General features: G+C 41.8%; 1 protein-coding gene across 2 annotated transcripts; it reads right to left on the bottom strand.

Annotated features, from left to right (window-relative positions):
- Positions 1 to 1,735: 1,735 nt before the first annotated feature.
- Positions 1,736 to 16,008, bottom strand: LOC119567319 (oxidized low-density lipoprotein receptor 1-like). 2 transcript variants are annotated; one of them, XR_006291816.1, is made up of 8 exons: positions 15,813 to 16,008; positions 14,377 to 14,471; positions 13,087 to 13,179; positions 11,600 to 11,779; positions 7,531 to 7,570; positions 6,040 to 6,191; positions 3,549 to 3,655; positions 1,736 to 2,564 (listed from the first exon to the last, which is right to left on the bottom strand). XR_006291816.1 is itself a non-coding variant. In XM_037912162.2 (7 exons), the coding sequence occupies exons 2-7, from the start codon at positions 14,468 to 14,470 to the stop codon at positions 2,444 to 2,446; spliced, it is 747 nt and encodes a 248-aa protein (XP_037768090.1). In that variant the 5' UTR covers position 14,471; positions 15,813 to 16,008; the 3' UTR covers positions 1,737 to 2,443. The 2 variants fall into 2 exon arrangements, 1 of the variants encoding a protein (XP_037768090.1); XM_037912162.2 differs by lacking the exon at positions 7,531 to 7,570 and having other exon boundaries at positions 1,737 to 2,564.
- Between the last annotated feature and the right edge of the window lie 274 nt (positions 16,009 to 16,282).

Here is a 16,282-nt window from a genome sequence, read left to right on the forward strand (position 1 = left end):
GGGTTGGGCAGAATTCTGTTCTTTCAATTCCTGGAAACATTTGCCTGTTTTCCACTCAAGGTGTGCAGGAAATCCAGGCCAGGATCTATATGAAATAAACCAATAGCAATCAGTTCACCCCTGTACATGCTTTACTTTCCTTGTTTTCCCCCCACTCTCTTTCATTCAACTCATCTTTGTCCAAGGAGTCAGGGGAAACTACTGGCTCCAATAAAACAATTAAATGGTACTGCTGCACACATGTACTTATATGGCCATGGTCTGAAACAAGTACATACATTTTTTGTTTATTTGAATGATTCCTTTGGGTGGATCATTAGCAGTAAGAATCAAATCTAGGATGGGTGGATCTTAATCCATGAGCCTCTAGTGTCTAACCTAAAAGACTCAGCTCTGTTTGTCCAGGCCATAGAAGGATCATCAATCTCCAGATGGTCTAGCCACTACCAGAGGGGATAGCACCACATTCAGCAATCATGGCTTACACTTGGACTTCTTTAAAGTTATCATGGGGAACTCTGCCTTGATGGATTCTTCTTTCCATTTGTAGCCAAAGGAAGGGCTGGGTAAGAGACCACATTCTCCAGTAAGAGCTCTCTTCCAATTTCATCAGAGCAGTTGTTCTCAGGCTATTTACCATTGTGGGCTGCATATACAGCTCTCTCTGTGTTACATGGGCCATATCCACACTATATATATATATACACACACACACACACATACATATATATATACACATACATACATATATACACACACAGTGTCAGAACTATAAAGGGAAGGCTAACCACCTTTAAATCCCTCCTGGCTAGAGGAAAAAAAACCTTTCACCTGTATAGGGTTAAGAAGCTAAAGATAACTTCGCTGGCACCTGACCAAAATGACCAATGAGGAGACAATATACTTTCAAAGCTGGAAGGGGGGTGGAAAACAAAGGGTTCTCTCTGTCTGTGTGTTTTTCTTCTTGCCAGGACCAGAGCAGGAATGCAGGTCAGAACTCTGTAAAGGGTTAATAAGCAATCTAGTTAGATATGCATTAGATTCTGTTTTGTTTAAATGGCTGATAAAATAAGTTGTGCTGAATGGAATGTATATTCCTGTTTTTGTGTCTTTTTGTAACTTAAGGTTTTGCCTAGAGGGATTCTCTATGTTTTGAATCTGATTACCCTGTAAGGTATTTATCATCCTGATTTTACAGAGGTAATTCTTTTACTTTTTCTTCTATTAAAATTCTTCTTTTAAGAACCTGATTGTTTTTTTCATTGTTCTTAAGATCCAAGGGTTTGGGTCTGTGTTCACCTATGCAAATTGGTGAGGATTTTTATCAAGCCTTCCCCAGGAAAGGGGGCATAGGGCTTGGGGGGATTTTGGGGGGAAAGACGTTTCCAAGTGGGCTCTTTCCCTGTTATATATTTGTTAGACGCTTGGTGGTGGCAGCAATAAAGTCCAGGGACAAAAGGTAAAATAGTTTGTACCTTAGGGAAGTTTTAACCTAAGCTGGTAAAAATAAGCTTAGGGGGGTTTTCATGCAGGTCCTCACATCTCTACCCTAGAGTTCAGAGTGGGGAAGGAACCTTCACACACACACACACACACAACCTCTATGGTCCTGAGGATGTCACATGGGCTGCAGCTGTGTGCTGATTGGGTTGCAAGTGGCCCACAGGCCATGGGTTGAGAACCACTACATCAGAGTAAGGTCTCTAGTAAGAAGTGATCTAAATCTGCTCCATGATTTCCCTTCTGATTGTTGTTAGGTGGCATAATAATATTGGGGACAGGGAATTAAAGAGGACCTCTCAAAGCCAAAGTAATAATTACCAAAGAATTAGAACATTGTTTCAGTTGTTTAATAGTAAGTCATCATATATGAACATAATAGGTAAAAAAAATATATTTTTGGCACAGGACAAGAAAAAAATCAGAATTAGAAGCAAAAAAAAAAAGTTTTTGTATAAAAAATGATATATTGGCAACAGGAGATAAGAGAGTTCTCCATGTGAGATGGGTGAATCCTGGGGACAGTAGCTCAAGCTGGCTCCACAGCAGTGTCACATTCTGCAGTCTGGTCTGGATTTTGGAACAGATGAACAGTAGCAGCAGCAAGGGCCAAGAACAGAAGGCTGGTTGGTGAAGTGGAGTGTGATTATTGTTTCTCCCACTGAAAGAGGAGCCATCTCCTTCTATAATAGCTTACAAGCACTTTGTGAGCACAACAGAGAATTTTAACAGTTTAGTAGGGACCCTGTCCTGTTTTGTGCTCTGCTGAAACAGGACCACAATGCTCAAAACTTAAATAACTTATGTCGGAGTTGGATGACTTAAGTTGGACTCCATACTCGGCTCCATACAAGATGGAGCCTTATAAATATAGGCAACAGTAGCAACTGGATCCTCCAAAATAGGACCTCATATGTTCATTCTTGTGCCATTACAGAAGACTTTAGCTAAACAGACCCTTTTCACACACACAGAAGTTTAGGCTTTCACAAGAATAGCCCAAGGCTTTTCCATTTTTCAGTGTTGCACAATATGGACCGTGGTAACTTCTCAGACTTGGAAACCTGGGATGGAGAGACATTTTACTGTCAGCCAGACAAGTCACATATCAGAAACCATAAATAGTTACCATGATAACACAGGTATAATTGTGATGAGCAGAGTAGCTTTTCAAAAATATGGAAGTGAGGTTATGAGAACAGTAAACTAGTTATGTTGACTAGAGTGAAGTACAGGGCAGAGGGATGCTAATGCCCCTTATTCCTGACCTCCAGCATCCACAGTTATTTAGGCCCTGGTATTCAACAGTGCTTTTTCCAAATACTTCACAGACCTGACCTGCACAACCTTTCAGTGTTCAGCTCAGAAAAAAATGTAGAAAATTATTAAGTGGAATTGTACCTACATTTTTTTTCCTTAGAAATTATTGGCAGATGAAAAAACAAAACAAACACACACCTGTTGTTTCCTGAACCTCAGGACTACAGTTGGGGAAGGGAGGGAGAAATCAGGAAAAAAGTCAAAGTTGTTTCCATTTTACAGAGCTCAAAGCCAATCCATTTGCGGGTTTTCCAAATTGTTGGTGAAGTTATCAGAATGCTTCTTCAAAAAATTCAGTGAATGGGACATTAAAAAAAAAGTAAGCAAAAAAAAACCCTATTTCCATGGAAAGTTGAGATTAAAGTATCAGAAAAAGCAAACATTTTCAAAGACAGGTGTTTTGCAACAAAAATTGTTTTAAAATGCCATTTTAGATTTAAAATTTTTCTTTCAGCCAATTCTGCCCAGGACATATTCCACCCTTCTCTGCTACTAGGCACAAACTGGGAGGCAGGATGATTTATGCTACATTGTAGTCCTGATCCAGTGAATCACACACACTCACACACACACACACACACACACACACACACACACACACACACACACACACACACACACACACACACACTTCTGAGGTCAGACTTCAGAAATGGCTCTCCCCTTGGTGTTTGCGCCCTGTAAAAATTCTGCAATAAATACACAGGGAAATAGTAGCAAAGTCTTACACATCAGTGGTGAGAGCAGTGCCATCTTCCCATTGCCAGTAACCTTTGGTGTCATTATACAATAATCCCATCCAGTAACGAAAACTTGTCAGTGGTTTTATGAAGTCCTATGGAGGAGAAAAAAAGAGCGAGCGAGAGAGAGAGAGAGAGACAAAAATATGGTAGAACTGGCAGAAATTTGACGGATAATTTTTTCCATTAAATATGCAGTTTCATCAAAATCAAAATGTTTCCCACAGATTCTTCAATACTAGCTTCATTTTTTTTTTCATTTTCCATTTTAGTTTTTGAAACCTGAAAAGTTTGTTTTTTGATTATTGGTTTCCAGATTTTTATCTCCCCTCTCCCCCTCTCTACTCTTTTCCCCTCAGCACTTTCTTATTTTTCCTTCTTTTCCTCCCCATGTAAGAAGTGGGGAAGAAGTGAGAGGGAGAGAGAAAGCGAGGGGGAGAAGCAATGAAAAACCTCCCCCCTACAGTACCACCCATTTTTTTGCTTTACTCCCCACTTTTCAAGTTGGAAAATAGATTGAGGTGGGGGGGGGAGCAGAAAACCTATAAAACTAAGACAGTGAAAAATGATTTTTGTTGTGGTTAAAAAAAAATCAAACTAACATTTCAATTTAAAACTAAATCATTTTCTTTCACAGAAAACTGTCAATGAAAGTTTTAAAACAAAATAGTGTTATTCAAAAATTTGGAAATAATTTTTTACCATCTCTTAAAAAAAACAACACAACTCAGTCCCCTGCTTCTGCCCTTCCTATAGTTATATGGATTTGAAGGAAAGGAATATGGTTAATGTTCTATGTAGGTCCGACTGCCAGCTGGCCAATCACAGAATTCCTTACACCCAGAAAAGGGGCCATAATGTGGGGGGTTTTGTTTTATAAAGACACTTTTCCCTAGTATACCTCCCCTCCTCTCCATGAAAGAATACAATAAAGGTACAGTGATTCCAACGTAGGGGGCTGCATGGGAGCCCTTTGGTAACCAAATCTATGCTCTAGAGAGTTGAGGGACGTGAGGCATTCCCTCCGTTAGGAGCAGTGTACACTGTGGGTGTACCATTAATAGCCAACTAGCTCTGAGGGGTCAGATCACAATTGAAACAGATATCTAGATTGCTAACACATTACTAGAGATAATGTGGGCTTGTATATACAAACACTTAGTTCACTGCAAGCTGGGGTGTAAAACCTATCCTGCACTAGCCTGCTGAGCAGAAAGTGTCCATGTGGAACCTGCTGCCATGCACTCAAAATTGCCTAGTGCACTTTCATCTACTCCTCTTTCAAAGCAGGCTTAATCAAAGCCCACTTTAGAGTGAATGAGCCAGCTCTACTGACCACAAGGGCAGTGTGAGTGTAACCCCTGCAAATATTCCTCCATCCTTCTGGCTCTGTAGCATAGCAAAACATATTAACCCCCAAATTACAAAGCTCTGCCCAGTCCCATCCACAAACAAGAATCCTTAATTGCAGTGCTTTTAACTTGAGTTGTCTGGTCTGTCAGGGTGCATAGGCTAAAGCTTGAGTTAACACAACTCATCTGCTGCTAACATGATGACTCTAATGTGGATGCAGGCTAGTCCCACTTGCTAGTGGGAAGGTATTAGAGAACAATTTTCCCCATGTTCCTAGAAAGAACAGACAAGTTCTCCCACAATTAACTGGGAAAGAACTCAGAGCAACTCAGCATACTGCAGTGCTAAGAATCATGGGATATACCCCCAGAAGTCTTGGTGGTACATATAGGGGAGTTCAGTGCTAGTGTGAACACAGCAGCTCCAGTGTTACTTCACACTGTGTCTGCTCTCACTCCAGTTAGGCTAACTCAAGAGAAATAACTCGAGTGTAGATAACTTGTGTTAAAACTGCAGTGAAGCCATACTCTCAATTCCTTTAACTGCTTAAATCAGTGATAATTCTAAATTCTTTCCACTTCTCCAATATACAAAGTTAGCTAAGGGTCCCTTTGGAATTGAGGATACAGCTGGTATGGATGAGGGACTCATATTATGCCAATGTCCATATCATGAGTAGAAAAGGTATTGTTATCAAGACAAATCTTATTTTCCAAGGCTATCACGGAGGGATGAATGGAGAGTGATAAGTTAATAGCCCTGAGGGGTTAGAACAATTTTATTGACAGGTTTGAGAATAGCAGCCGTATTAGTCTGTATCTGCAAAAAGAAAAGGAGTACTTGTGGCACCTTAGAGACTAACAAATTTATCTGAGCATAAGCTGTAGCTCACGAAACTTATGCTCAAATAAATTTGTTAGTCTCTAAGGTGCCACAAGTACTCCTTTTCCTTTGACAATTTTATTGTTTGTGTTAGTCAAATTTGTAGATTTGGTATGTATTTTCCCTATAAAATCATATGGCAATCAGACACATCAACATAACCTCTTCCTCTCCCATCTTTGACAAATCAGTTATTTGTAGTTTGGGATATACAGGAATTCAAAAGAAATGAAATAGACTCTACCAGCTCTTCCTTGCTGTCTATCTTCAGCAGTCTGGAGCCCAGGGAAGAGCAATATTCTTTACACACAGACCAAGATTTTATACCAGACGAAAGTTCATAACAGTCCTTCCCATGCTGTATCCAGTTCTTTGGACAAATGATGCACTTGTCTCCTTCATGAGAAAATATATGTGCAGAGGGTCAGATCTGAGTGAGAGTCAGTTAGACGTTGGGTTCTCTTTCCAACAAATCCACCTGAGAGCTGATACTGATATTTCACCCTCTGACTCTACAATGTCTAGTATAAATAGTCAAAATACCAATTTATTTTCCTTAGAAATTTTAAAAATCATTTTTCAAAGTTTCCTGAGAATTTTTTTATTCCCCCTCCTGCATTCCCCTTCTCTCCCACATTTGTAGGGTCAAAAATATTAAAAGGGACAATGAGTGGGTAAATGAAGAGATAGCAAGATAACAAGGGAAATGATTTCACATTAAAAAAATGTTTATAATTTTTCATAAAAAATGAAACATTTCAAATAAATCTGTAATTCTGAGAAAACTGTTAACAGAGAGAGAAGCTAGGTGAGGTAACATCTTTTATTGGACCAACTTCTGCTGGTGAAAGAGAGAAGCTTTCGAGCTACACAGCTTCTTCTTCATCATCTTAAAAAGCAGCTCGTTGCAGCTTGAAACCTTGTATCTTTCACCAGAAGGAACTGGTCCAATAAAAGATTATGGGCAGCACGTATAAGAGGTTAAACCTCTGCAAAATAAAAAAGGCTGGCCATGCAGGGGGCAAATGCCAGATGCAGGTTACCTCCCTTTGGAGGTACACTGGCCCGCCTCCTCTGCACCTTGTGAGCAGGAGCGCTGGAAGCTACCTAGAAGGGGCGGGAGGACACCAGCACCATGTCCCTATCCCCCCGATCTGCCCCTCCTCTGCTGGGGGGAGAGTTGAGTGGCATGAAGCCCTCCCTGCACCCCCAGTGCTGCATTGCCCACCTGCCTTCCCCCACCCTTCAGCTGCAGTGTTTCCCCTCCTGCCCATGTGCGTGTGGACCTGGGCACATGTGCTCTCCCTCAGAGGTCCTTCCCCTTCCTACATCAGCATGCACTGGGCTGGTGGGCCTTCTCGTCCCTCTACCTGCCTTTCCACACCCCCCCAGTGCAGTTCTCTGTCTTCACCCCCATAGTTTGGTCATGTCCTGCATCCTGGCTGTTCTCTGCTCCTCCCCATATTCCCCCTATGCGATCTCCTCCCTCCTGCAGTTGTTGCTGATTCCCCTGACACACCCACCTGCCCCCAGTTCTTTGTTGCTCCCTGAGCGAGTGGGTCTTCGGGGGAGGAGGAAGCCTGGGCATGGCTTGGGGGAAGGGCAGAGGGGGACAGGGCCACAGTCTGGGTGCCAGTGGGCCCCCCGCTTCTAGGGAGCTTCTGGCTCTCCTGCGTGTAGCCTCCCCAAATGAAAGACTCATGTGCCACTATGTAAAAGATGTTACCTCACCCACCTTCTCATTGTAATATCTTGGGACCAACGCAGCAACATTACTGCAAACAGTTAAAAAGAGAGGCAATTATCCATCACAAAATGGTGGAGGGAATTTTTTTATCAGCTTTAGTTCATAGATTCATAGATATTTAGGTCAAAAGGGACCATTATGATCAGCTAGTCTGACCTCCTGCACAACGCAGGCCACAGAATTTCACCCACCACTCCTGCAAAAAACCTCTCACCTATGTCTGAGCTATTGAAGTCCTCAAATTGTGGTTTAAAGACTTCAAGGAGCAGAGAATCCTCCAGCAAGTGACCCGTGCCCCATGCTACAGAGGAAGGCGAAAATCCTCCAAGGCCTCTTCTAATCTGCCCTGGAGAAAAATTCCTTCCCAACCCCAAATATGGCGATCAGCTGAACCCTGAGCATATGGGCAAGATTCACTAGGCAGATACTACAGAAAATTCTTTCCTGGGTAACTCAGATCCCACCCCATCTAATATCCCATCACAGGCCATTGGGCCTATTTACCATGAATATTTAATTACCAAAACCATGTTATCCCATCATACCATCTCCTCCATAAACTTATCGAGTTTAATCTTAAAGCCAGATAGATCTTTTGCCCCCACTGCTTCCCTTGGAAGGCTATTCCAAAACTTCACTCCTCTGATGGTTAGAAACCTTCGTCTAATTTCAAGTCTAAACTTCCTGGTGGCCAGTTTATATCCATTTGTTCTTGTGTCCACATTGGTACTGAGCTTAAATAATTCCTCTCCCTCTCCGGTATTTATCCCTCTGATATATTTATAGAGAACAATCATATCTCCCCTCAACCTTCTTTTAGTTAGGCTAAACAAGCCAAGCTCCTTAAGTCTCCTTTCATAAGACAAGTTTTCCATTCCTCGGATCATCCTAGTAGCCTTTCTCTGTACCTGTTCCAGTTTGAATTCATCCTTCTTAAACATGGGAGACCAGAACTGCACACAGTATTCCAGGTGAGGTCTCACCAGTGCCTTGTATAACGGTACTAAAACCTCCTTATCCCTACTGGAAATACCTCTCCTGATGCATCCCAAGACCGCATTAGCTTTTTTCACAGCCATATCATACTAGTTATTAGTACTTAGCTAAGATTGTGTCATTTTCCTTGGAAAATTGCTTAGCACACTATACACCGGGAACAAGTACAGTCTAGACACCATATGTCCTCATGTACTTGATGTAACATGCAGACAGCACTCTCAAGATGTTTGCTACTCTCTTACAGCGGTGGTTCATGTTTACAGTATGGACAGTGTCCTCCCAACCTGTCAATCTTGTTATGTTACAGACAGACCATCTCACCACAGATGACCTGAAAATAAAGCACTGTACCTGACATAATAATGACATGTTAGTAATAATGACAGCTGACATTTACATAGCAATTTCCAAACAAAGACCCCAAACTGCTCATTACATTTTTATAAAGGGACAATGAGTTGAAATAACTGTTAAAGAACACAGCCGTGCTATATTTGAGAATGAGAATTTGCTTATGTCAGACTGTAAAGAGTAAACTGTATCTAATTAGGCACAAGGTAGTTGGTCAATATTTTTTAGCCAAATGTTAACCTGGCAGGATACTAGAACAATCTTCCTGTTTATCAGGTTTGGGGGAAATGGGTCTGGTTTTGTTGCAGGAGACCTCAGGATTTCTTGTTTTCCTAGCCCATGTGAAAGACACTCCCTCCAGCATCACAGTGCTCCCTACAACACTGCTTAAATACAAAAACAGTCCCTACCCCATAACGCACAAGTAAAGGGGTGGAAAGTTAATGGGAGGATGTAACCATGAGAAACTTCTCCCACCCCCTCCAGCTATCAGACAAGTATGTTCAGCTATGCCAGGTCTCTTCCAAGCAGGTTTGTTCTCTTGCACAAGTGAGTAAACAAACAGAAAATCATCTTTTAACTCACTCTTTGTTCTCAGGCTTTTGGGCCACCCCTCCCCGAGTCTCCAGCACCTTGCACCAGGCAGCTTCCCAACTCTAGTCAGCTCAGTTCCCTTCTTAGAGCAGTGGACTCAGGGGGGCCTCCCTGAGCACTTCGTCCTTTACTTTGGGACTCACCGCAGGAGCTAGCGCCACTCTACCCTGGCTTTCCATCCATAGGCACTGCCTAGCCCAATCACTCTCTCCTTTGCTTGGCCGTTAGCCGTCCTTTATAGTCCCAGATGTACCCCAGCCCCTTCTAATTGGCTGGATTAGGCTCACCTACTGTGACACAGGGGCACTACGCCTGGTCTATTGACCGGGACCAGCTACTCTGTGACAGGAGAACAAAGAGGAGGCATCCTGTGGCTATGGGAAGTGAAGAGAAGCAGTTGGGTGTGCTGGAAGGGGAGAAGTGAGGGGCTGAAGCAGAGAAAGTGGAAGTTTAAATTGCCCACTCCCCCAGAACGCCAGGCTGCCCTTTCAAGTTTTCATTCCCTTTCTAGTGAGAGAGACAAACTGTGAACTGGTCAGTATGCTAAGATTATATGAGGCAAATTGTAGAGCTGGTTTGAAATTATCCATTGAAATGTGTGATGGAAAATTCCCCAAAAATCAGTTTACTCTGGGAAATGTTGAATTTGCTGAAATTGCATGTGCAAATAGCTGACTGAAGCACACAGAGGCTTGCTGCATTAAGAGGCCCCAGTTCAGCAAAGCTGAACATGTTACAACATTCTTAGGCCCAATCTACAATTAGAAAATTAAGTCAGTTTAACTATGTCACTCAGGGGTATGAAATATCCACATCCCTGAACACAATAGTTAAAGGTCAGTGGAAGAACCTAGCTACCATCTCTCTGGGAGGTGGATTATCTCCACTGAGGGGAGAACGCCTCTCGTTGGCATAGGCAGTGTCTTCACTGAAGAACTACAGTGGCGCAGCTGTAGCATTTTAAGTGTAGACATACCCTTAGTTATTTTGGCCCCAATGCAGCAAAGCTCCTAAGCACATGCTTACATTGCACTGAAATTAATGGGATTGACCCACATGTTCAAGTGCTTTGTTTAATAAGGGCCATAATGACTGAGAAATTATTTGCAACAAACTCATATTGCTTGTGACTAGAAATCCACCATTTGAATGCTACTCTCCAGAGGTGAACAGCTGGTGAGTTAATTCTCCTCAATCTCTCTGTTCATTAGCAGCTGATGTTGATTAAGAATCATATTCTGTGTTGAGATAGGATTTAAGGTTCCTGTATGGAGTAGGTAGAAAAATATTAATAGAATAATTTATTCAAGAGTTTTTATAATATTTTAAAAAAGCAACCCAGATTTTTCTTCATTTTCATCCAACTTTCTTCCTGCAACACATAATGGGATAAGTCTCTGCTGGCAAAATACCATAGACTTCAATAGAGTTATGCCAACAGAAAATGTAGGCCCTTATGTATGTTATCAACTGTTCGGCCCTTTCCTTGAAGAAAGTGAACACAAGGAGCACATTGATAGACTCTCCTTGTTCCTATACAAAAGTAAAGCATTCTAATTAATCTAAAATGTCACCACGGGGACTACAGAAGTGCTGGAAGCTATTAGAATCAGATCGTGGTGTAGACACTGCTCTCTTTTGCCACTCTGGTAGTCCAAGAGGGTGGAAACTGGCTTCTAGGGATATCCTTGGAGTGAGGGAGCCCTCTGCAGGCAAACACCATGTTCAAGCCCTGGCATGGGGTATGTATTTTAAGAGAGAGTGGGAGGGGCCACAGAATCCAAGATGCCCTTAACACCCCCAGGACTGGGGCCTCTGTAAAACCAGCACCAGGATTAGGAGCTGTAACTGGCTCCTGATCACCGCCACCAAGTCCAGCAGAGACTGGGAGGTTGGGTGATTTGGGTTATATTTCTCTGGTTAGAAAACATACTCATTAGCGCTAGTTGATTTTTTTTAAAAATTGAATTTCAAAAAATGAGGGAAATTTAGAAACAAAAAATAACTAATTTTTCCATTTTTTTCATGCCATTTCAGAAGTTCTGTTGAAAATTACCAAGACTAAAGCTAAATACAAGAAACACAGTTGTCTGCCAGAGGCAAGGTCCTGTACCTTTTGACTGCAAAGTCTTCAAGAAATTAATATTCTGGGTTTGAAGATAATCTCTCTCCCTTGTGAGGTTTTCTAGGATTTCCTGTAGCTCATGAGTTTGGTTTTCCAAGATAATTTGCTGGCAGGTAAGATTTTCCAGAATTCCCTGCTGCTGGCTGAAGTTTTGCTGCCATCTGCAAACTAGATGGAAAAAGAGAAAATAACATCCCAATGGCTTGCAAGATAGAAGGACAAAGAGATATAAGTTTATTATTTCCAGTTCCAATTATTTTTGATGTTAAAGAAATAATTTAAAAAATTACACTAATAAGATTCTTCTTTCATTTTAAAAATCTTTTTAATGTTCAAGGCCTGTTCAAGGAAAACTGGGGTCTCCTGTGAAGCAATATGCTTGGATGCCCTGAATGGAAAGGCCAATGTTCAGTGTGTGATCTCCCCTGACACACCTACCCCAAACTTCCATACCTTGCCATTTATGGGGAGAATAGGAAATGATTTCAGACATGCTCTGTCTATTTGTGGAGAGAGTTAAGGGAATACTGGATAAAAGTTTCCTTTTAAGTAGGCAAGGTTGACAAGCAACAATGTGCCCCAATAAGGGCCATGATAAAGGGGGAGCCATCCCAGTTCCATGGGGGCTCAAATTGTTACTACAGAGTTCTGTCACCACAAAGATTTTCATACTACACAGTATGGAGTAGCAGAGCATGAGCAGTGATTAGCACAATAATATTTTCTGTCTCTTAGATGGGATCTCCAGGGACCCCTGTGCCACTCTAGGTTTAGTAGCTTTGTCTGAATTGGCCTTCTGGAAATGTAGTGTTACTGAAAGATGATAAACTGCCAACCTGAACTGCAGGGCTCATCACTGTTTATCCACGGCACTGGTAAAGTACCGACACTGCCGGCTTCACTGCATTGCCCCATGGACGTGCCTCCTCTTTGTTTTGGAGAGAACACCATTTGGTATGAGAGATGAGTTGTTTCCATGACCTATTCACATTTTAGTCTTCCTGCAGAGACTGTGAAGCATGGAGATGATCACCTCCAGCTTTGGTGCTTGTTGATGAGATGGACACCTGGTCACTGGTATCCACCTGTTGTGTATAGTCTTATAGTTGGACTGTAAGCTTGTTGGGGCAGAGGCTGTCTTTTTGTTATATAGTTGTATAGCACCTAGCAAAATGAAGTGGGGCCTCTAGGTGCTACTGCAATGCTAATAATAAATAATTCATTTCACATCCAATTGCCAGCAGATGGCAACAATTTGTGCTTTTAATCTCTGAGTGACCTGGATTTGAATTTATGACCCAGAGATTAAAATCTATTTCATTACCAGTGTCATAAAGTAATGGGAGAGATGAGTTTCAGCACAACTGAAATATCAGGCTCAAGGTGTATCAAATTGGTCATTCAAAAACTGAGGCCCTCAAAATCAGTGGCCGCTTTGAAAACTTGGGTTTTAGTGTCTTCTCTATAGTACTTACCCAGAGCACCCAAGACCCCTGATGTTACCAGCAAAGCCAGGCAGAGGATTCCAAAGATTACTGCAAAGGGCCTCCACAGAGGAGAAGACAAATCTAACAGAGAGAGCAGGAACAAAGAGAGGCAAACTGAGTCCCTCTCCTGAGACTCAGGGGTCAGACTGGGGCTTCTCCAGACTGTGGCAGATTCTCAAAGCCAGAACCCACCCAGCAATTCCCACAGAATATCAGACCAATAGTCCATCTAGTCCACTGTCTTGTCTTCAGGAGTGGCCCATATCAGTTCTTCAGAGTACAGTGTAAGTTCCCAATAATGGACAACTATGGAATAGGCTGCCCATACAGGAAGTTTCTTCCTAACCCCCAGCAGCTGGCTTATGCTGTGAAGCATTGAGGTGGATGTGAAATACAGCAACCTGCAAAATAAGAGCTTCTTTTGATTAGATGCTCAATAATTCTGACAACCAATGAGTGGTTGGGGAAAACAGACTTCCTTTTTGGCTGGTAAGTCTGTGAACTCTCCATCTGCAGGATTATTTCCTGAATTTGGATCCCAAGTCTCCCAGTAACATGACATTAGCAAGCACAATAGAGAGCAAACATAGAACTTTCCAACTCCTGAAATACCCCACTAGAAACAATGGACAGATAGTGGATGAAGAACTTTGACTATGGTCAGTATGGCCATATCACAACAAAGGTCTCCTCTCCAGCTCCAGCTTCCCACCCCCATGTGTCACTGTCCATTTGGAGTAGCAGTGGCAGGACAATCCAATCCCTTCTCAGACAGACAGGTCACCAGCAAAGGCCCCCTTCTCTTTAGAAGAGTAAAACGTGGCTGCAGAGGGAGTTCCCAATGTTCACCCCAGCAACTAGGACGCATCTGCTTAGATGGGCTGTCCAGCCCTACTTCACTCTTTCTTTTCTGGCACATGTAGACTCCGCGGCAGGGGTGGGGTTGGAGTGTATCTTCCAAGAGCAGTGGGTCTTGAAGTTAACACCGCATTGAAATGAATAGGGCAGCTCACACTTCTCAGAGCCATTGTTTCAAGTTCTTTGCAGATTCAGGTAGGTGTAAGTGCATTGGTTATGGCCAATTCACATTTTTAAGCCTTTTTCTTTTTTCACAAACATAAGGGCTAGAATTTTTTTTTAATTAAAGCTGGGATTCTACTGTAATCACATGACTCCAGGAGATGGGGTCCTAGGCATGGGCCTCTAGTGCCTATGTCTTAATGTGGTCCTAAGTAACACTCCAGCATGTATAGAGTAATAGCTTGTGATACAAGGTACCTTTGTTCTTGGTGATCTCAGCTCTCTGTCGGATTTGCTGTTGAGTAGGAGTGTGAAATTTCAGTTCTGAGTAGGTCACCTCCTGCTCGCTCATTCTGGGGGGGATATAGGATAGAAAATTTAGACTCTTCTTTGGTGGACTGAGGTGGGTGATGGGATTGAATGAGGAATTGACCTGACAGAGTTGTGTATTTCTGCCACAGAAAGCAAACAAATAAATAAATCACAATCCTTATTATGGCCTAATAGATTGGTCTATGGAAGCCAGAATATTGGGATGAGTTAAAATTTCATATTGAGCAGGAGTTCAGTAGGTACTTCTTATCATTTTTATCTGCTTCCAGAAAATTTAGTTAAGCTGCAAAGAAAAGTTGTTAGAACATATCAATAGCTAAAGCCAAACAAACCTTATGAATACTGAAAAAAAGCAACCAGATTCCCTGCAACACCCCACCAAAAAACACAACTGTAAAGGATGATCGCACTCTCAAAAAATGTGTAAAAATGGCAGTTACCCAACCAATTCATTCTGTTGTGTGTATTTATCTGCTGTTTTTATTACCAAAAAAAGGTTTCACACTTTTTACTCCTGCTCACCCTGCAGACCCAAAACAGCTCAGATGGGTTTTTCCTCATGCCACAATAGTCAACAAACTCAGGCTTTGAGTGAAAGGGCAAGAACACTACACCAAAAATACCTAGCCCATGTTCTTCACAATTCATATCTAAGGACTGTCAGCAAGATTTCAGGTGCTCATATTTTGTATAGGAATAAAATGTTTGTCTTGATTTCGTTTTGTTGCGCCCTGTCTATATTTCTAACCATTTTATATGACTTCTCTGACTCCTCTAGAGCTCAGAACACCTTTTCTTTTAATATCATTTGAAAATGTTATTAACATGCTAGTTACACCCTCTTCCACATAAATAATGAGAGAACTTATCACCGATTTCTTGTACCTCTCCCCCTATTAGTTGCATATACTGCATTCCATATATTGGATTTATTAGCTTTTGTTCCTGGTCCCTCAGCAAGCTTTCAGTCCAAGAGACAATGCTGATTTCTAAGACAACTTGAATTAACTTTACAATAAGATTTCTTGAGACTTTTTACCAAAGAGTTTTCTGAAATCAATATATGTATTCCATTCCTTTCCTTTCCTGGTTGGTGGTGATGTTGTATATTTGTAATAGAATGACATAGAACACACAGCAATAAATGCAGAAGCAAAATGCTACAAGGACTGCCCAAAATATCACATCCCAAATATGTTTGTTACTTGTACTAAGTTTTACCAGAGTTAAAAAATACAAAAGTTATAAATGCATTGAATCCAATTACCACTCATATCATGAACAGGACAGGAGAGGTAAATCACAGCTATGCCAATTATCTACTTTAACAAGGAAGACCAAAGACCACTTAGTGGCAATACCTGTGTATATGTCCAGAGGTCTGTCAAGTGGATTTCTGGAATAGAACTTTAAGAGGTACACTTGTGTAGTCAGTCCTACATAGATGTCCTCAGGGAAAGAAGAGAGTTCAGAGTCTATCCTCTGAGAATATGGTCAATGTGAGCTGAGAGAGAGGGAGAATTCTTTACTCTGCGATGTTCCAGCTGCAACTGCACAGGAAGCTCTCACTGTGCTAAGGTGAAGTGCGCTGCCCCCGCACAAGGCGCTCAGAAGAAAGGACTCTCAGTTGTTTGAATAACTAATGAGGCCGATGGTGTTAATTTCAAAGCCTGGTTGGAGCCACTGAGATGCTTGAACTTCTGCAGTAAGCAATTGTGTTTACCAAAGACTTAGCTGATGTCCAAACATGTTTTAAAATACAGTTTTACTCATCCTCAGGATGGGCTCTTTGCCAATCTGTTCTCTAAAACAGGACTTCTGTAACATATTG

The sequence above is a fragment of the Chelonia mydas genome, chromosome 1, assembly GCF_015237465.2.
Source record: "Chelonia mydas isolate rCheMyd1 chromosome 1, rCheMyd1.pri.v2, whole genome shotgun sequence".
NCBI classification, from domain to species: Eukaryota; Metazoa; Chordata; order Testudines; family Cheloniidae; genus Chelonia; species Chelonia mydas.